The sequence below is a fragment of the Gossypium hirsutum genome, chromosome D13, assembly GCF_007990345.1.
Source record: "Gossypium hirsutum isolate 1008001.06 chromosome D13, Gossypium_hirsutum_v2.1, whole genome shotgun sequence".
Classification (NCBI taxonomy): Eukaryota; Viridiplantae; Streptophyta; class Magnoliopsida; order Malvales; family Malvaceae; genus Gossypium; species Gossypium hirsutum.
In genome coordinates this window covers 65,064,124-65,085,901 of record NC_053449.1, presented here as the reverse complement: position 1 = coordinate 65,085,901, position 21,778 = coordinate 65,064,124, and the positions used below count along the sequence as shown (strand labels likewise).

Below are 21,778 nucleotides of genomic sequence, written 5' to 3'. Positions count from 1 at the left end.
GCACTAAAAATAATGAACTGGGACGGGATATGATGGGAATATTCTTGGAATAGCCTATCCCGGATCAAGATATGACGGGATATCCCCAAGGTAGAATAAGAATGAAAATTAACCCAGAATTTAATGTCAAATTCTCCGAAAATATTTAAAAACTCAGTATGATTTAATTAGTGTCTTCTTATTCCTTCAAAAAATATAATGTTTTTACTTGTTGAAAAAGGGAAAATGAGGAGACGATAAAGGGAAAGAAACAATAAAATATTTCCATTTATTTTCTGCTAATCAGTTAGGGTTTTAGGGTAGATACTTATATAGTTGTTAGAAACATATCTTCACTGTAAAATCTCATAAACAGGACTCAAAGATTTGCAAGAAAATGTCCTTAAATATAGAAAACAAACAATCGAAAAAAAATAAAACACATAACAGGCGATAAACTATCAAAAAAATGACATCACAAGATTTAAAAAGACGAATATAAGCAGTGTTTCATAAGGCTGAACACCAAAACGAGTAACAAAAACACACTGAAAAATCAAAAAAAGAAGCATAAATCTGAAAACTAAAACAGAGATGAAAACCACAATACCCACAGATATAAAAGAAGATATGCATAGGTCTGAAACTAAAAAAGACGTGAAAAGAAAAAGTTAGTAGAAGTGAAAATCATACCTGAAATTGCAATCCGATGAAGAAGGGGATTTCAATGTCCTGCTGTAGTAAAGGAAGGGAGGAAGAGAAAATAAATAAAAACAAAAGAAAAAGAAGGTAAAAATCAAAATAAAGGGAGACAGAGTAGACACAATTTACAGGAGAAAGAAGGGTCTCTCATCAAGAATTTAGAGAGACGTTGGAAGCTGTTTAATGTATCATTTAATCATCAAAAGACACTATGATACCGGTAGGTCTAGTCTGACCTGAACTTAGACAATGTTAAACTCACAACAGTGATTTAAAACCAGGCCAAAAATAGGATGAAAACTTGTAAAGTGAATACTCAAGAATGTGTCACTGAGTGAGCAAAGAATCAATCATAATAGCAGGATGAAAACTCAGTGTTTGAATTGATTGCAACTTGTTAAAGAGTTATTTTTTTTTCAAGAAACACTTCCTTGCGAATTGATTGCAACCATGAAATTTGTAAAGAACAATTTTTTTCCCTATTTAACTATCACCGAATCATCCATGTAAAATTGATAAGAATTTAAAGCATCGAAATAATGAAGGAGTTTAAAGAAAACTCACCATTGACAACACTCAATTTGTATTTCTAAAATAACATGTCATTCGGCAAATAAAACTCGATTTATTCATTAACAGCACATCATCAATATCAATCCCAGAGTTATACATTTTAACCACGGCACCCAAGCACTGTAAATTACAGCTATAACTCCTCTCAATTTATCGTTTTAAGATACCACAATTTCATTATTAAGACCATTTAAATTACAACGATTAATCCACTTCAGATAATCTTTTAAGACAACATAAATACTTACAGCATGAATACTTACATTTTAATCACGATATAGCAGTAGGACATCTTAATTATAAGTATGACATCTTCTAATTGCAGCTTAAGACCTTAATATTTAATCAATTCCAGCAGCAAGTTATCCTAATTTCATTACAAAAGGTCATATTCGGACAGCATGCATGCAGTTTGCATGCCACATAGTTCACTCAACAACTAACAATCATCAAGACTTTTCCCTCAATTTTCATCACACTTACCAGCATCAGAGTACAACCAATGATTCAAGAAATAACTTAAACTCACACCATAACCAAACAGCAGACATTTTTTCTTATTTACAACTATTTCTTCAAATTTCCAGCATGATTTATTTGCTCCTAACCGAAAATCAACAGCAGCTAATTGACAGTTTAATCAGAAAATTCAAACTGACTTAATTGAAGGCACCAACTAGTTAATTCGACTTGACAATTAACTAAACGAGTAAGTGTGTGTGTAAATTTCAAGGGAAACTTACCGAATTCTTCCCCAAATTGATGTTAAGAGCACAAACTTTCTCCTCGCCTTTACCAATTTGACCGTATCCCACCTCTCAAGCTTCTTAATATGAAGAAACAACTATTTAATATGCCAAATCCATGGCCCCTCCCTCCATGCAACTGACCTCCCTCTTTATTTCATCCATTCGGACCAGCAAAAGAAAAGAAAAGTACAGACAAAGAAAAATATATTATAGAAGAAAACATGAAGTTTTCCCCTTCCTTTCACCACCGATTTTCCTTCTCACGGTCAAGGAAAATAAATTTTAAAAATTTCCTTCTCCCTTTTCTTCCCTTGAGTTTTGGCGTTTTTGGAGAAGATGGAGAGAAAAAAGAAAAAAAAAATATTAAAGACATATTTAATATATTATATTAACCATAAAATTTTATAATATATTAAAGACATATTTAAGTCATAACCGGCCACCATAGACGTAACTATTTATATAATGGTTTATTTTTTAGATAAATCCCTTAATTATATTTTAGCTTTTAATTTAATAACAATCACACTTTTACTACCTAGGCGATTTAGTCCCTGTACTTAAATTGTGCACTAAATCAACGAAATTATCTAACCGAAATTCAATTCACCTGCAATGTAACTCCATAAATATTTAATAATAATATTTACGACATCAATTTATAAAAACGAAGTATCAAAACTAAATTTTCCGTAAATATAAATTGAAACTAAACTACAAAGTAATCATCATACTATTCATATCGAGCTGCTTTCATTAGTACTTGGTTTGAAATTTTTTTCCTTCACAAACAGTAGGAACTGATGATATGTTTATTTAGCTTGACATTTTAGAGGTGATTGAATAGGCTCGTTGTAAGTTTCCAGTAGTGGAACTGAATATGGGATTTCAACAGTTAACTAATATAAGTGTTTTCTCCATCATCAAGAAAAGGCCGTTGAAAAAGGTGTTGTTGAAACCTTGATGTATGAGCATTTACGTTTTGCACAAGGCTTGCTTGAGGTGTTGATCTTTGTGACTTCTATCACCATATGGAATAAAGGCATCATTAGCTAAATAATTCTTTTCTTCCCTATAGCAGTTTTTACTGGGAGAAATATGTTTTGCAGAAAGGAGAAAACAAGATCCTTCAGATTTCAATGTTTGAATAGCATTTGATTTATATGTTCTTTTTTGATTATTTTCAAATTCATTAGAAATGTTTATTGATTGCACAAGTCAGAGAGGTGAACCAACATTTTTGTTAAATTGATTACCTTCATTGTTTAACTATTGACTTCACTTCCAAAATGACATGTGGTTTATGTACAAAGTTTAGCTCAAATGAGAAAAGAATTATAAATTTGTGGCCAAAAGAATGTTTGTGCAGTCGGATTGATTAGAGGTAATTAAGTTCATATACTATATCATCTTAACAAGTTGACTTTTCATCCGAAAAGAAAATAAGATGACAACCATCTATTAAACACAAACTTGAGTGTTGTCAGTTTATGTCTAACACTAATTTGTTCAATAATTTAAAGAGTTCTTTTTTTATATACTTGGAGAGTCATATAACATATCTATGTTCAGGTGTATATTACGCTTGGATCTTGAATACAAGCTCTTAAAAATAAAAAAGGAAATTGGGAGCAACATAAATAACATGAGCTAAAAAGTTAAAACATACCCGATAGCACTCGCAATACTATTTTAGCAATTTTAACCTCTTGCATTTGCATCCGCTTTTGTGCTTGGCTGATGGTGTGTTCATCTTGTCAAACACTTATGAAATTACACAAATTTAAAGGGAAAAAGTGTAGGATTATAGAAGTTATAATTACAATAACATTAGGGGAATCATTAGGTGGGTTAACAATAGGTGGAGCAAATGCGAGAGGGTTATGCAATTCAATTTGATGTCGAATATCAAGAACAATATCTTCATAATCTGGCTTGTTCAAACAGTCATCACATGCACAACAATCCTTGCAGTAAATCCCTGCTGCAAAGCACTCACAATAACTGCCAATCACAACAAACAACAAAACTCAACAGATGTTCCAAACATCTTCACTTTTTTTGAGCACCCTCTGAACATTCAGGGTATGATGTTCCAAGCATCTTCTAAATACATGAAGAAAACTTAAAAGAAAATGAAACATACCGATCTCGAGTATATGCTTAAACCAAGTCCGAGTAACATATTACTCAAGTGAAATGTTCTGTCTCGCATGTGAACTTACAGTTTCAAACATCTGGATCTTCTACAGTTGCAGTGTTTACAGGCTTCAGTCTCATCTGGGAATGTTTCTCTATTCCTGAATTCAATAAATCCCACAGCTAAAAAAGCAATGTGCAACTTGCCTCTCCCCTTTTGAGCTATCTTGGGATTTCAATAGTTGGTCAACCCTGTCAGCAAATTGTTCATAAAAGATTCTGAGCTGGTGAAAACATTACAATTTCTGATAATCCTCCATATTTTCTGGTACACAAAGTCCATGGTGATCGCTATCAACATGATCACCAACTCTCCTAGCTGATGAGATCAAGGGGTCATGGTTTAATGGTCGAACTCCGTGGTGATCGTTATCAACATGATCACCGACTCTCCCAGCCGGTGAGATCAAGGGATCATGGTTTAATGGTAGAATATGAGATGGGAGCTGAATTAACATGGCCTGATTTCCACCAAGGGAAGAGGGCTGAGAATCCAAACCTTGACGCACACGTTCCATAAATTCATCAGATTCAACATGGTCCCAGATGTTCTTAGATGAAAATTCCAACATCTTATCCAACCTTTCATCCTCGGAAATCTCAACTATGCCATCATTTCCGTTATCATTAGTTTTTCCAGTGGTCACTTCTGAGGCATTGAAATACACACATTCATGCATATAGTTTATGTTTATCCCAACACCAAAATATCATATAGAGACTAAAGTAACATGTCTCAAAATTAACATACATATACAATGGCACCTATGTACATGCCACATATAACCAAGCTAAAATGAACAAAAGTCTACCGAAACTTGAGACGGATAGTATGAGCTTTGATGTGATTCGATCCACTCGACCCCAACTATCGATCTACAAGGATGAACAAGAAACAACATAAGCATACTAATGCTTAGAAAGTTCATACAAAAATATAACTTGACTTATCTTGATATTAAGCAATATAAATAATTGAAACATATGGCACAAAGCATGTTATAAACCTTGGCATCCTTATACAATTTAAACGACAAATTCCGTGGTTAGTACATCACTTAAATACATCATATCAAATATCATAGGATTTCATTCATACACAAATAATCATATCATTTAATACAAGCTCATCATACAACCTTATAAATAATATCTTTCCGATTCATTACTTTTCTATTTCATTAAATAATTTTTTGCCCAGAGAAGTATAATAAAGTAATTTCAAATACACAAGACTTAAATTGCTTGTATGAGCTAAAGAGAATCCGCAACACATGCAAGTTCTTAACCATCGACAAAATAACCAACACCGATACCTTAAAAGCTTAAAATCAACAAACAAAGTACCTTAAAAGCTTTCCAACGACACACAAAACTTCGAGGACTAGTCCATAAAAATTAACTTTCCTCAGTTAAACTTCGTTCCGTTCAATTCTCAATCATGTAAAGCTACCAAATTTGAAGCTTTAAAACTATGGCTTCCCCCGTCTCTTTTTGTTTCGTACGGTTGAAGAAGAAGGAATGGATGATGGCTTTTTAATTTTTATGATTTATGTTTCTTTTCATTAATATTTTATCAATATTTTTAATATATAAAACACCCAAAACCATGCAACAAGTGCCCAAAAATAAAATATAATAATTAATAATTTTATAGCTATCCCAAAAATAAAATATAATTTTCAAGCATCATACTCAAGCTTAAGTTCTCCGAAAATGAAATATAACAAATATTTTTTTTAAAATTTTTTTGGGAAAAAAAATTGTAGCATCATGCTAAAGCCAAATTGCCCCAAAAATGAAGTATAAAAAATAATGTTTTTATAGTTATCCCTAAAAATAAAATAAAAAAATTTACAGCACTATACTCAAACTCAAATTTCCAAAAATAAAATAGAATAAATAATAATTTTTATAATTATTTCAGAAAATAAAAAAAATATTTTTGCAACACTATACTCAAGACTAAGTGCCCAAAAATACAATATAATAAATAATAATTTTTGTAATTTTCCTGCTTAAGCCAAAATTCCCTGAAATGGAATTATAGTAAATAATAATTTTTATAGTAATCCTGACAAGTAAAAAGGAAATTGTAATACCATCCTCTGCTCCAAAAATAAAATATAATAAATAATAATTTCAATAGTTATATCAGAAATTTAAAAAAAATTGCAACACTCCAAGTGCCTTCAAAATAAAATAAAATAAAAAATAAATATTTTTGTTGCAACCTAGGTACCCGAAAATAAAATATAATAAATAATAATCTTGATAGTTAACCCAGAAAAAAAATGTGGAGCACCATACTTAGCTTAGCTCTAAGTACTCGAAAATGAAATATAAATAATAATAAAATTAAAACATGATATTGTTTATTAATAAATTTTAACATTTTAAATTACAGTTTTAATGCAGTATTTAAAATATTGGTATGATAAAAATATGTTCTCATGTTTAAAATAAAAAAGCAATTCAAAATAAAATATTGTTGGTTATCTATAAATATGAATATTTTAAATTACAATAAAAGTGCAGATAATAATTTAAGTAAAAAATTATTTTAAATAATAAAAATATAAACTCATATATTAACGTGTAACGCAGTGATATCAGAAACTGGTAAAAACTAAATTCATAACTAGCAAATGCAAAAATTAATAGCAAAAGCATGAATTGAATTTTAAGTGGAGTATGCCACTGAGAAATTATAGCCATCTCATACCCACCTCCAGGTTACCATCAATTTATGATGGTCCAAACGAACATATGCAAGAAAAAGAGCAATCAATTTATGATGTGACCATCTTGTATTTCAGACTAAAAACTCAAATTAATTTCTCTTAATTTCAATATAAGTAAAGCGCTAATATAAAATGAAGTAATTTCCTCATCATCAGCTAGGCAGGATTGTAGTATTTGATGAAAAACAATTACTTCTAATCTGATCAATTAGCATTAAAGCAGAATGGGTTATTGTCATAGTAGAAACGAATAAAATTCCCTACCCAGACCTTCCAGTTGATTCAAGGGATAAAACAATTACTCTTGTGGCCCGCTTAATCCTCCTGTTAATTCATGCCCAACATTCTATGCTCAGACAAAGCTCAAGTGAGATCTATGATCTCAGGAGAAAACTTGGAAATTCTTCTTTTCTTGGTGCATGGCCTGACTCTATAGCTGGGAGATGGGGTTAACAAATCTATAACCTCAGGTTCACGAGTGACATCGAAACTAGGGACATGATCCTTCAAAACTGCAACTTCAGTGGTCAATGGTTTCTCTTTTCTCCATGACTGTTGATCTCCACTGGCTGCTACAAAAGCTGAAAATTGCTTCTGAATCCGACATTCCTTCTCAATAATGCTTACATTGGTTCCTTCAGCTGTCTCTTCATTAGAAAGGCTAGTAAAAACCGAGGAAGATGCTCGTACTGGTGAACAAATGACATCAAATGGCTGCCTGTGATATACACCAAAAGTGCAAGTGTCCCCTAGCTTTTCATATTCCTCATCAGTAGTTGATGGTTTCTCTTTTACCTCTTTTACCGATGGTTGTGGATCTTCATCAGCTTCCACAGCATATTTAAACCGCATGCCCCTCAAAGACTCCTTCCCAGCAATGCTCATATCTGCACATTCAGCAGCATTTACCACGGTGAGGCCAGTAGCAATTGAGGTTGCCTTGCTAGTAGGGGATCAATGAAAACTAGTGACTCTACATTACCGACTCCAAGATTGGATGACTCCCCTGGTTTTCTTGTCCCATATTCTTCAATGTGTTCAGATTGTTCATGACAAGCCTCATGAATGATGCTATGCAAATTATCTGCTGAAACAATAACCACTTCATTTGGATATGTTTCTGGAACAGTTTCACATGTATCACTGACTTCGTCATATTCATCCAAGTTATCACAATCATCTTTGTATTCAAATTCATTTGGTTCAGTATAGCAGGGGAGCTCATCCATTGGTGAAACTTTAACTTTCATCTGCTCCGGCAAGCTTGGGCAACTAGCAGAATGATTTGTGTATTTGGTTGAGAAGTAGTTTACCGTGATGTTCAAGCTGATCAAACAACAATATAACACACCGGTTAACCAACTATTGACCTAAACAAAACAGGAGTTATCAGGGATAAAAGGCAAGTATGTACCTCTGCCAGGCAGGGAGGGTGAGCATTGTATATGCAAGTTTTATCTTATTGGTGACACCAGAGAAGGATTTAAAAGTTGCAGCTGCTTGCCTCACGGCCTCTGATTCTCAAGGATGCTGCCAGGCCCACTCACACTGCAGGCATCAACCCATCAGAAAGCATTTATATATTAGTAACAAAACATGAGTCAGAACAGTTATTGGAAGTATTACATATAATAAAATCAATTAGCTCAGAAAATTTTAAATTTTGGAAGCATTGTTCACCAATCAAGAATGTCTCTTCAGGTGTCAAAACGCTGCCTTTTCTGCATTTAAAAAAAAATCCGGCATTCTCTATCTCTTGTTGCCTTATGGCTCAATTTAACATACACATTTATATATAGCACTTCATCAACTAAGCAAGGACAACATAAGACAATTAAATTTCACAATAAAGTAGATAAGAACCCAAAAAATCCCCTAAACTAAAGGTTTCCTGCCATAGCCAAATCTCATCTAGAGTGAGAAGATATTCTGCTGCAGTCGCTGGAATAAGTTAACCAAATACCATAACAATAAAAAAAGATGATAGAAATGCATGAAAACTCAAGGTAGAATATAGCTGTTGAGCCCAACCAAATTCCTTGTTACAACAAGCAAGCTAGGATCCTGAGCGCACGTATACAAGAAAATCAACAAGCGCTAAATGATGAGACTGAGATAGACCAATTCATAGTCATATAAATGGCATTTTAATCATAACCTGCCAGTTTTCTACTAAGCCCAAAAGGTGATGCAACAGATTCGAATACAACCATGTTATAGACTATATATAAAATATAAAATATATATTATATATACGACCTGAAGAGCAGATACATTGGTTGGAAAACCATATATGCACACAACCATTTCCCACGGGCGTCGGCTCTTTGTCCTCCAAGCACCACTCCCTATTTCCCCATTGTGCTGTCTTATTCGACGCAGTGGGTTCACAGTAAATCTGCAATTAGGCAACACTGCCGTTATATAAATAGTTCAAACTGCAAACTGTTTGGTCAGCTTGAATTTTTACTAGAGAACCTCATATCAAAGGAAAACAACTGCAAGCTGATATTATTTAAATGACTTATTAAGCCACATAGATAGTAGCATCAATTTCTTCATGGTAAGTGATAACGAATCAAACATGAACCATAAAAGAAACAACACGGAAAATTTGAAGGGAAAAAAGCGAAATTTGAATTTAAAGATCATAACCAAGTAAACATCGAGTTAAAATTGAATTTACTCAGATAAACCTCAAAGGGTGTAAATACGAATCTAATAAAAGCCTTGGAACATGTCATGTACCATTCAAAACACTCGAGTGAGAAGTGCAGAATCATAAAGCTGAACCTTAGAGGTAAAATTGGAAAAGATATCTTGCCAAAAAAGAAAAGATCAATCTTTGACAGCAAGAAAAAAGAAGCATTAGCATCCATAATGTTGAGATAAGAAAGAAGCACGGTGAGGATGAGGCAAAATATTAATATAGGAAGAGAACAGTAGAATCAGACCCGATATAGGTGTGGCCTTTATGACGAGGGCTGAGAGAGGTTAGCAGATAGCAAGCGAAGAACCCTTTTCCCGGCTTGCCCTTATTTTCATTTCCCGATTCTCTTATTTGTTTCTGATTTTCTCCTTCAGGATCCCGGCATTTGAAGTCTTCTGTTCGTGACTTCCTCTGCTTGAAATAGGCATTGAGGGATTTGGAGTCTCCTTTCTCGCTCCTCTTTCTCGCTTCATTGCCATCTGGGGCAATTTTCCCCCTTCTCATCTCTCTCCAATTCACTCACAGCACAGAAAATGGACTTGAATTTGGATGTAGTGGAAGTTAATTCGTCAAATTTAAGACAATTAATTTGAGGAAACCGATTAAACAAGAGTAGGGTGACATTGCATTTAACCCCTTTAATTAATCTTTGAGATAGCTGATGGGAACACCAAAACAGAGGTTATAAATCGTAGATATTATATAAAAAAACTTATATATTTATATATTTAAAATTAAAAAAATTAATATAAAATAGAATTAAATTAGTAGTTGAAAAATAATTAAATTTAAACTAAAATAAATATGAATAAAGGCCGGATAAACGCCCTTACTTTGGTATCTTAGATTTTTTTTTGTTGTAAATATTCTTTTAAGTCTTTATCGTTAATTATGAGCAAAATTATGTAAATATGCTGGAAAAAAAATCAATTGAGAATTTTGGCTTTTTTTTATTGAAATTTATCAGACAAGTTTTTACTGAGTTGGCAGAGTATTTTCTTTTCTAAAAATTATTTTTTCTTTTTTTTCTCGGTTTGAAATTAGAAATTTGTAAATTTATCTTTTCCCAAGTTTGAGATAAATATTGTAATAGTTTTAAGGTATATTTGAATTTACAATAGTGCCGTGGAGTGGAGCTAGATGACCTATGAATTTCATCTAGCATGTAAGCATTAAGCATAGAGCCATCAACCGAGAAGCTGGATCGCGTTGCAACACAAAGTCTCAGGTTATACGAAGCTAACATGTCTAGACAACTCGAGAGCATCGAGGAGAACAGCTAATTAAAAGACTAATTCATACAGCTAAAACACTAGCTTATTGGCTTATTCATTAATTTCTTCGTTAAAGTGTAAACACTCATACAGTAAAAACTCAATTTCTTTCCAATCAAAAACTCCAATTTCACTGTAAAAGATACACAAACACTTACACAAACCCTATACAAAATTAATTTACTAAATTTTCATTTCAATCCTTCAAGAATTACAACGTTTGTAGTATGGTCCAACATATTCAAAATCCTTAACTTAAAAACTTATGTGATATTTATATTTTAAATAAGTATATATTGTGAATGTAAAACAAAGCAAACAACTTCAAAAAATTATAAATAGACATAATCATTGATCTCCTAAATGTGTGCTACAATCGGGTTGTAATATCCTGTTTTTTAGTGGTGTCAAAAATAGTAGTTTCGAGACCATGTTTCCGACCAATGAGTTACTATTTTATTATTTATTTGTTATTCACAGAGTTATTCTTGTGTTGAATTAAAATTTGGTTAGGTAATTTTTTCCATTTAGATAGTTAATTAAGAAAAAGAACTGAATCGTCAAAGTTGCAAAAGTTAATTGTTATTAGTTAATATTGCTATATGATTATGAATCAATAGATTGAAGGCCTTAAAAGGTAATTAGGCCATTAGGAGTTATAATGGATGGTTAAGTACATTACTTGGTAAATTATGAAGGTTATATTATAAGGATAAATTAGTAACTAATAATAGATTAGAAATTAACAAAAGAAAAAAAATGGTCATTTTCCCCGTATTTTTCCACCACCGAAAACACCATTGAAATAAAACTTGGAGTGTTTAGTTCATGTCCTTGCTTGCATGTAAGTAATTTTGACTGTCGTTTTTAGTAATTTTGATGTTTTTGAGATTGGTGTAGTGTAATCTACCTAGATTAGGGACTATTTCAAGTGCACACGGTCTGGGATACGGGCTGTCACATGATCGTGTGCTATATACGGTCACTCACACGGCTGTGTGGTTGTATGATTTTAGGTGCAGAATTTTTCACACGGGCATAATGAGTTACACGGCCGTGTGATTCTGAGTGACATGGGCATATTCTATTACACGGGTTGGCCGCACGGCCACATTTTGGGGCCACACGAGCTAGCCTTTGTCACACGGCCATGTGACTTATGTTTACATTTTTTATCCAATTTTTTGTAGAAGTTTCAATTTAGTTCAAAATTGATTCTGGTTTGTTTTAAATGTTCTGTAAGCTCGATTAAGGTCTAGACATGATCAAATATCATGGAAATGAAAGATTTATTATGAAATAATATAATTTGTCTATATGTGATTGATTGTTGAACTGTGATAGCTTTTTATAATTGTATCATCTTATAACTCGAGTCGGGTGACTGGACCGGTATAGATTGTTACACGTGCACGTCGGGTACACCTAGGGTTCCATCGCACTGTTTGGGTTAACGGCTCTACTGGGACTTTGGCCTCATCTTCACGTGCACGTCGGGGTTGATTACTGACCTCATTTGTTTCCTCCGTAGATGACTGCGACTATGTCCTAGCCACCCATAGTGTATCGCCCTTGACCGATGTTTGTGAGGATGATCCAACTTGGAAGAACAACGGTGCTAAAGGTGTTTACGACACTATTGACAGGCTATTATATGGTGTCACATGGGGTGATGGCACATAGGGCATCTAATACGATGATGGGGTGACAGTTGTGCAAAATATATCATTGGATAAGGTTTCGATGCAAGGAATGATAGTGCATGTTGTGGTGCTTGTGGAAAATAAACTGGTGATGAATGTGTTAGTGTAGGAAATGATTGCGTGTGTTGTGGTGCTGGTGTAAAATAAACTAGTGCGTGTTGTGATCATGGTGTAAAATAAAATGGGTTAGTGACATGAATAAATGAACCATACTAATCGAGATGTTGCACGGTAATCTAGTCCTCGTGTGCATGTGGAGCAAATGTCTATCTGTCCGCAGTATCTCTTCTCGACCTAGATTGATAGGTCTTCGTCTTGGCCTCTTAAGGTGACATTGTCTACTCCTTTCTGAAGCGGGCAGAATATATGGCTTCTCGTGATGCCTAAATCAATCCATGTAATCCAAAGATGTCGCCAATCTATGTAATCATTTTGTAACTTTTCATAGTTGAATGACCAAAAAAAAATTTATTAATAGTTAAGTAGTCGTTTTATAACTTTTCATAATTAAATTACCAAAAAAAAATATTAATAGTTTGTTGACTACCAGCGTAGTTTACCCTAATAATAATGGTATGCACACGTGTTTCTTGGCGCGTTAACCATACTGCCTTCACACCGACAGTAAGGTTGTGTTTACTTCGTTCCTTAAAGTCATTTTGCTTCAATCTCACCCACTCTTCTATCCTTCGCCCCCTCAAAATCGCCCGATCTACTTTCCCTAAGGTCAGGGCTGAAGACTAGTCCCCCAATTCATCGCCATGGATTTCTCGTTTCGAATAGCCAATAAATCCTTTGACTTTTTAATCTTTGTTATATTATCAACTCTATTAACAACGATCCACGCTTCAATCCACATCTACCAGAATCAACTCTTCAATGAGGTCGGCAATGCTTACCTTCTTCCCGGCGGCAGCGAAGGACTCTACGCTTCTCTCTCCTCCGACGACTCCGCCACCGACGGCCGCTCTTTTATTCGGTAAAATGAACGAAACGTTTCATTTACTTAAGAACGTGAATCATTTTTTGTAAATGTAGAATGTAGCATTGTTTGATCGGTTTTGGATTAGATCTGTTATGAAATCAAGTCATTGATGCTTATCGCATTTGCAGATTAATGAGGATTACTGGAAGATGCATAATTATTATTATTTTGAAAATTAAGAAATGTGCTTTCTAAAATTTACTATTATTAATTGCTTATTGAAGTTAAAAATGATTATATGACTATATCTATGTTTTATGTGCCGTTCTCATTTGATAAATATATAAATTAAATCTGTAATTTAGAAAATCGTGTAATCGTCGATATAATAAAACAATTATGCTCGTCCATAAGTAAAACTAGAATTTTGGTGCTGAATTAAGGGTTCCATTTTCAAAATTTGATATTTTGCTTGTAATTTTTATATAGATTTGAAAATATCACATTTTGGAGGACTCAAGATGCTGCAGATGAACAATCCGAGATGGAACATAGTACTGGGTTGATACAGGCGGTGATTTTCGAGGCTGCTGATAGAAACAATATTGGTGGTTCAGCTTATGGTGGACAAAGGTCGATATGTTGCACCCCTGATCTTGCTAAGCTAGAAGGTTGCAAGCAAGGTGAAGTCATTAGGATACCTTCGGCAACAGAGATTAATTGGCCAATGGTTTTAAGTATACAGTTCAATGGGAATGATTTATCGACACAAATGAACAATGCCGAGGTTCCCATCAAGAAAACTGGGATGCATAATTTGTTTTTTATTGCATGTGATCCGAAACTCAAGGGAACAGTAATGAGTGGAAAGACTGTATGGAAGAATCCTGATGGTTATTTGCCTGGCAGAATGGCTCCATTGATGACGTTCTATGTGTACATGGCAATTGCTTATTTGTTGCTTAGTGCCATTTGGTTCTCCCAATACATGAGGTTTTGGGAAGATATCCTTCAACTTCAGCATTGCATTGCCGCAGTCATTGGTCTTGGCTTGTTTGAAATGATATTGTGGTATCTTGATTATTCTAATTTTAACAAAACAGGAATGAGACCTGTTGTAACTACAGCTTGGGTTGTAACAGTTGGAGCTATAAAGAAAACACTTTCTCGACTTCTCATACTTTCAGTTTCTATGGGCTATGGTGTCGTACGCCCAACTTTAGGTGGTCTTACCTCGAAGGTGCTTCTTATTGGAGCTACGTATTTTGTGGCATCTGAATTGCTTGACATTACTGAGCACGTAGGGACCATCAATGACGTATCAGGAAGAGCAAGACTCTTCCTAGGCCTTCCCGATGCATTCCTTGATGCATTTTTGATATTGTGGATCTTTACATCTCTTTCCAAAACACTAGAGCAGTTACAGGTATCTTGTAATTCTCTTCTTTCAGATTTAATGATAGGAGATGTTACGTTTCTCCTTTTCGATAACCACGCTTATTTCATCAGGCAAAGAGAATATCAGTGAAGTTGGACATCTATAGGAAATTCTCAAATGCATTAGCTGTGGCAGTGATTGCTTCTGTTGCATGGATAACTTATGAGGTATGTTTTGTCTAGATTTCAATTTCTTTCTTGGTTGGAATTTTCGAGAATGGTGGATCTGATTCATTCGGTATTACAGATATACTTCAAAGCAACTGATCCATTCAATGAGAGGTGGCAAAGTGCTTGGATCATCACAGCTTTCTGGGACATACTTTCGTTTGCACTACTCTGTGTTATTTGCTACCTTTGGGCACCATCTCAAAGCTCCCAACGGTGTGTCTTATTCCTATAAAAAGTTCTTTCGAGCCAGTTTAACGACCATAACCTTAAAAATGCTTAAAGGGTATGTCACCTGAGCTTTTGACCTGCTGGAGACGAGTTCATTCACCTGAAGCAAGTCCACCTTATGGCGCCATATTTTGATTGTTAGAATCTACATTCATTGGCAGGAATTCCCCCCTATAAATAGGCTTCTCATGGTTATATTTTTTTGAGGGGTATCTTATAGCTTTAATTAATCTGTGTTTTCATTACTTATACCACTAATTGTCAGATATGCATACTCGGAAGATGTGGGGGAGGAATTCGATGATGAAGAAGCTCAATCTCTAACTAGGGGGCAATCGAACGGCGATGTGAGTTTAGTCAAGCAGGAGCAAAAGAATGGAAATGCTGGTATCTCCGATGAGGAAGATGAATCTGAAGAGGATAAAAGGGAGTAAAATCCATCGCCGGAACATGTTTTCTATCAAACCAACTTTTGAGCGGATCCCACGTGAAGATAAGCGTGTTATCCTCAGAGCAATGGTTTTTCGAATCTGATAACTTAATATTTTGACTTATGTCTATGTTTTCTGCTGTAGGTAAGAGAGAACTAGTAGTTTACATCATATTTTGTCCATATTTTGTAGTGTTCTTCAATTGTACATGTGAAAAAAGGGGGGCTTGGATGGTCAAGCATTCTAGTTTAGAGAATAAAACAGGTAAAAATTAAAACGGCATCGTTATATCTCATATCTTGATGCATTTGTTTTGGTGTTGTAATCTTTAATGTTTTTTCTTTATTGTAAAATATATTAGGTGTATGATTTGAAAGTTTGCTTAACATGATAGCCGCATAATGTTATGTTTTGTTCTCTATAAAGCTTCTAACTTTTTAATAAATTTCTTTTTAATAAATTAGACTTATTTATGAGCATGATGCGAGTAATATTAAAAGGTTATTTATAAAGGAAACAGTCGAGTTTGAATTAGTATCATTGGTATCATTGATGATATAATAATCAAGAGCTTGAAGGTCATGGGCCGGGTTCAGGTTAGGTCCAGACAAAATTTTAAGCTTGTATTTTGGGTCTGGGCTTGGCTTGGCCCAAAATATGGGCTTAAAAGTTGGTCTAAGTCTAGCTCAAAAAAAAATTATTAAGTCTGAGCCCGGTTTGGCCCATATTTGATTAAAAATAAAAAATATATATATTTAATATATAATTCGGATTAAAAGTCTAAAAAATATATATATTTAATAAAAATAAAAATAAACATAAATATATTTTTTATATAATTCGGATTAAAAGTCTAAGGCCGAGTCTGAGCAAAAAAGTTTTACTTGAGGCCCGGCTTATTTTCTAAACGGGCTTCGTTTTTTAGCTCAAACTCATATTTCGGACTTATATTTTTACTCGAATCTTTTCATTTTTCTGGCGGATTGTTGGGCCGGGCTGGATAGCCCAACCCATGATCACCTCTAGTTTAAACGTGTTCAGTTTAAAAGTGTTCAATGGAGGGTTTCAATTTTAAAATTTTCAATTTCAAAATAGCTTTAAAAAATATTGAGGGGTTTTTCCTTTTGGTGCAATAAAAAATATTAAGAGTTAATAAGTCAATAACCTCATGTTCACGAGTGACATCGATTGTTGATCTCCATGATATATACTGCGACTGCAACTTCAATGGTAAATGCTTTCTCTTTTCTCCATGATTGTTGATCTCCATTAGTTGCTACAAGTTCCTTCAGCTGTCTCTTCATTAGAAAGGCTAGTAACAACTGAAGAAGATGTTCGTACTGGTGAACAAATGACATCAAATGGCTACCTGTGACATACTCCAAAAGTGCAAGTGTCCTCTAGCTTTTTATATTCATCGTCAGTAGTCGATAGTTTCTCTTTTACCCAAGGAAGACAGCATGCGGTAAATACTGCAGCATCTTGATTTTCAGTAGTACCGAAAAATGTGATTTCGAAACTTTATTTTCGTAAATTGAGTGTATAAATGTAAAATAGAAGTATTTACGAAGTTGATATAAAAATATATTGAAGTTCGAATAAGTAATTTAACCGAGAAATTAGTTGATTAAAGCTCAAGGACTAATTTGTAAAAGCCCAATCACTATTGAGTTTAAATTAAGAAAAAAATTGAGGACTTAAATAGCAATTATCCAAATGACCAAAATGACAATTAAACAAATTTTTGGCATGAGTTAATGGATGAGTACGTTAGATTCCACTTAGATTAATTAGTAATATTATTAACATGATTAAAGTTTAATTAAGTCAATTAAACTAGATTAAGTAAAGACTAATTAGGTATAAATATGATAGTGGAATTTTCATGATCTTTTTCACTATACCACCATCCACCACCATAGATGAAAAGCCAATAAAAGCTTTCAAGTCCATTTCGTATTCAACCATTAATTTGGTAAGAAACTAAGCTCTTTTCTTGTAATTTTTATAGATTTATAATTATGAGAGTTTGATTTAGTTAGCCCATGTATCAAATTGTTCAAATTTTAGTAAGTTGTCATTGTTGATAAATTGATGAATTAGGCTTGAATTTGATAGTTGTTAAGTTTAGATCACGATAAGGACTAAATTATAAAGTTATATAAACTTATTTGTTAACTTTTTAAATTAGGGGCTAAATTGAATAAATGGTAATTTTTTTATGAAATTATGCTAAGAATAGAAATTATAGGGTTCCTAATGAAAGAATGTGAAATCGAATTTTGATCCGAAGCTAGGAATCGAAAAACATGCTTATCTCGAGTTCAGGGGCTAAATTGAATAAAATAAAAAATAGGAGTGTATTAAGAAAGGAGATTAAATAGGATCATTCATCACATGGAATCATTTTTGGTTAGCCGTTTAATGAATATTGTGTGCTAATATATATTATTGATTTGGTGTGTATATATATATTGTTGTGTATAATAAGAATTGGATAAAAGTGGAGCATGTAGAGGAAAGATTAAAATTGTGGAATAGACCCTTAGAAATCTACTCGTTTTGTGTTTTGAAAGGTAAGTTCTTATGGAACTTACTATCCTTTGTTATTAAATAGGCATGCTTGTGTTTATTTTCATTCTATCTATATTTGAACTTATGTTAAGGTTTTGGTAGAAATTAGCATACTTGACTAGGAACATAAATGAATTGAGATGAGTTGTGATAAGTGAATGATGTTATATCTATTGATTGCTAACTAGAAGAATGACAAGAAAATTTAAATGCATCATGAATTAATTGTATGTGTGATTCGTGTTCAGACTTGATCGATGAATTTCAAAAGTTGATATGTGATAGTCATAGCTTATGTCTATACAAATATGAATAATTGATGCCGATGTGAACTTAGTGAAGGGTCGGGATACACTTGCCATGCCAATAGGTTCTTATACGTGCTTGTGTACAGGTTAGTTGACGATGTGGAGATTATGTGTTATTTTGGGATCTAACATTTGTTGTGAATCATCGAGTATTCATTGTCTCTTTGAAGACCTTGGTGTGGTGGAGGGATATATTTGTATGTGTATATACATTTGATGCCTACAGGCTTTGCACTTCAGTGCTCTGGTGTAGTGTAGTTTATGCTTATACGAGCTATCTTGGTGTGGTGTAGTTCGCCCGCATGTTTGAGTCCGTTTACGAGGATTTCATTGGAAGGAATGCTAAAATTGAATCTTGAAATCGGAAAATGAAAAAAAAAATCAAATTTGATAAACTATAAAGGTATGTGGTTAAATTTGTAATGGCATGGATTAGTAGTTTGATGAAAGTATATGAAACTGTGATGAACTTATTTTAATTGGTACAATTTAGTGATGTATTGGGTCATGTTTATAATGTTTAATACATATGGATACCTATGTTTCTTATGCTCACTTTGTTGGTGACATTATGTGTCATGTTCTAGCTAGATGTATGCCTAATCTTTTGGTAGTTACCTTGCTCACCTATGATCAAGGTAAGTGTTATTAATTCCATTTGAACTTACTAAACATTAAATGCTTACCTACTGTTGTTTTCTTTACATATAGATCCTTAGTCTTCGGAACTCTCAAAGCCGAATTAGTTTAGATATCACACTATCATCAAGACGGTAGAAATATGCTCATTTTGGCATCTAATATTGTGGCATGTATATCGAGTCTTTTGATATGTAAATGGTCATCACTAATGTGAATTTCAATGTTGTATTTGTGGGTTAAGGTTATGTTTGTATGTGAAGGTTGGGAAATCGCTTAGTTTATACCTAGTTTTGTTATCATGTTTAATTCCATTTGAATTTTTTGATCTCAATAAGTTTAGCGAACTTTATGTACCTAAGTTTCATGATATGATGACTTGAGGAATTGGAATGAACCCTTATATTGTGATTTTTTTCTTTTTAGGTCATAAAAATCAACTATATTATTCTATATGATAGGTTGAAACCGATCTATCGTAATTCAGTGTAGAGATTAAAACTAGTTTCGCACTTAAGGAGCTTGTATACAAGCATATTTATTATGTTTTAGCTAAGTTTTCTATCTAAACTTGAAATTCAATAAAAAAATTATATTTTGAGTTTTTCTATAACCTTAGGGGCTGAATGAGGCCTAAAGGTGAGCTAACATACTTAGTGAGTGTGCATGTCAAAGGTGTAGGAACTCAATGCTGGTCGTTGTGTTGCAAAACGGAAAGTTTGATGTCGCAACATAGGGAGCAGAATGCAATAATTGCAAGCTTGCCTTTGGTTTTGGGACATAGCCATAGGATGTCGCGACACATCCCTGAAGTCGCCCTTGAACCAGAGCATACTGCCTTCGATGTTGCGACACAGACACTGAGTGTCACGACACTAACCTTGTACGGGAAACAACTATGAGCCAGGGGAGTTTTGGTCCGCAAAATGAAAATTAAACATGAAAACTTCAACTAACCTAAGGTTGAGGACAACGACTATCCTAGTTCTATAAATTGGCTTAGTTAGCACTTGTTTAAGGATTTTTTTTATTCCCTGTAAATTAGTTTTCTCAGTTTTCTTCTCTTAGATTTTAGATTTCTTTTCAATTATTTTCCTTGTGTTCTTCGGAGATTTTGAATTGTAAAACCGAAAAAGCGCCAGTGAATTTTTGCACTTCATCAATCGAATACAATCAGGATTATCTTAACTCTACTCTTGATTTATTCTCTATGCATATATTTATTATCAAGTTTATGATGTTTATGGACTCCATAAGGAATTAATCCTCTTATGGGGGATTAGTGAGTGGAGGTGTGATTGACTAATTGTTATGTACGATTTTCTTACCGGATTAATTGTTTGGGAGAGGAAGGGCTTAAACCCTAGGCTTGACAATCCTAGGAAGTCATTTAGGTGGGAATTAACCCAAAATTGGTATGACCTATTCGTGAACACCTTAGCCTTGAACTGGTCTGGACTGTAAGGTTGAGAGATAAGTAGTTCTTGCTGACTCGTTAGTTTAGTGGAAGATCAAGAGATCCTGCTACTGTAGCGACTAGCTGATTAAATAAAAACCCAAAATAAGAATTAGTGATGACCATTGAAGCGAACTAATCACCCATGTCTAGATATGATTGAGTTTACATTCTAGTCTTCCAAAGTTCACTCTTTTATGCAATTTTTATTTCTTTAATTGTAGTATTCACACCCTGGACGTTAGTACATCCAGAGGCTGTTAGAAACCAAAAATGATAAATTTATAGGATTTTGCTTACAAAGTCGTGGCACCACCCACATGGTTGTTCTGACACCAACTTTCAACATCACGGCGTCCCCTATTTGAGGTCGCAACATCAAATCATTGTTTTCAAAGTCATGACATTGCACCCTTGAAGTCACGACGTCGATTCGTTAAAGGTTGGAGTGATGTTGATGCTAAGTTTTATTTTGCTACTCCTACTAATGGGAGTTGTTTTGTTGCTTTTTTTTTCATTCTTTTTTTTTGTAAAAGTGAAAAATTTATGAATATTATTGGTATTTGGTTGACTTTGCTTTGGTGCATATTTACTTCTCCACATCCTACTTAGATATAATTATAGTATTTTGTTTATTGATGTAAATTCTAGAAAAAAAACATTAATGGTTGATTTACTTAATTATGCTTTAAGTTAGATATGTTAGAATAAGGCTTGTGATGAGGGGGAGCTATAGTTGTTCTGACGATTAGTTTCCTGGTTGGCTAAGGGGAAGATTGTTGAGGCAAGTTTTTGAAGTAGCCTACTAAGTGCCAATTGGAAGTAACCACTTCCCTTTTCCCTGGGAAAACCTATTCCTGTTCATATGTGGAGTTGGCAATTTATTAAAACAAATTGCTTTGAATTGTGTTGTCATAAGTGCGTAATTTCTTTATTTATTTGTGATATTTCTCTATTATTTATACTTATATTTTAT

General features: G+C 33.7%; 1 protein-coding gene and 1 pseudogene across 2 annotated transcripts; one reads left to right on the top strand and one right to left on the bottom strand.

Moving 5' to 3' along the window:
* Nucleotides 1–6,993: 6,993 nt before the first annotated feature.
* On the bottom strand, nucleotides 6,994–10,305 carry LOC107936066 (structure-specific endonuclease subunit SLX1-like; annotated as a pseudogene).
* A 2,919-nt stretch (nucleotides 10,306–13,224) lies between these two features.
* On the top strand, nucleotides 13,225–16,211 carry LOC107936051 (transmembrane protein 87A). 2 transcript variants are annotated; one of them, XM_016868697.2, is made up of 5 exons: nucleotides 13,225–13,612; nucleotides 14,048–14,984; nucleotides 15,068–15,163; nucleotides 15,243–15,379; nucleotides 15,660–16,211. In XM_016868697.2, exons 1-5 carry the CDS (start codon nucleotides 13,395–13,397, stop codon nucleotides 15,826–15,828), a joined length of 1,557 nt encoding a protein of 518 aa, XP_016724186.1. In that variant the 5' UTR covers nucleotides 13,225–13,394; the 3' UTR covers nucleotides 15,829–16,211. The 2 variants fall into 2 exon arrangements, 1 of the variants encoding a protein (XP_016724186.1); XR_005923250.1 differs by having other exon boundaries at nucleotides 13,278–13,612; nucleotides 15,243–15,449; nucleotides 15,660–15,839.
* The last annotated feature ends 5,567 nt before the right edge of the window (nucleotides 16,212–21,778 follow it).

What these genes read in the sequence shown, in the direction of transcription:
- LOC107936051 (XM_016868697.2), top strand. Translation starts at nt 13,395, where the DNA reads ATGGATTTCTCGTTTCGAATAGCCAATAAATCCTTTGACTTTTTAATC. An exon ending in GACGGCCGCTCTTTTATTCG is followed by an intron (nt 13,613 to 14,047) that starts GTAAAATGAACG and finishes ATTTTTATATAG; the next exon opens with ATTTGAAAATATCACATTTT. An exon ending in CCATCTCAAAGCTCCCAACG is followed by an intron (nt 15,380 to 15,659) that starts GTGTGTCTTATT and finishes ACTAATTGTCAG; the next exon opens with ATATGCATACTCGGAAGATG.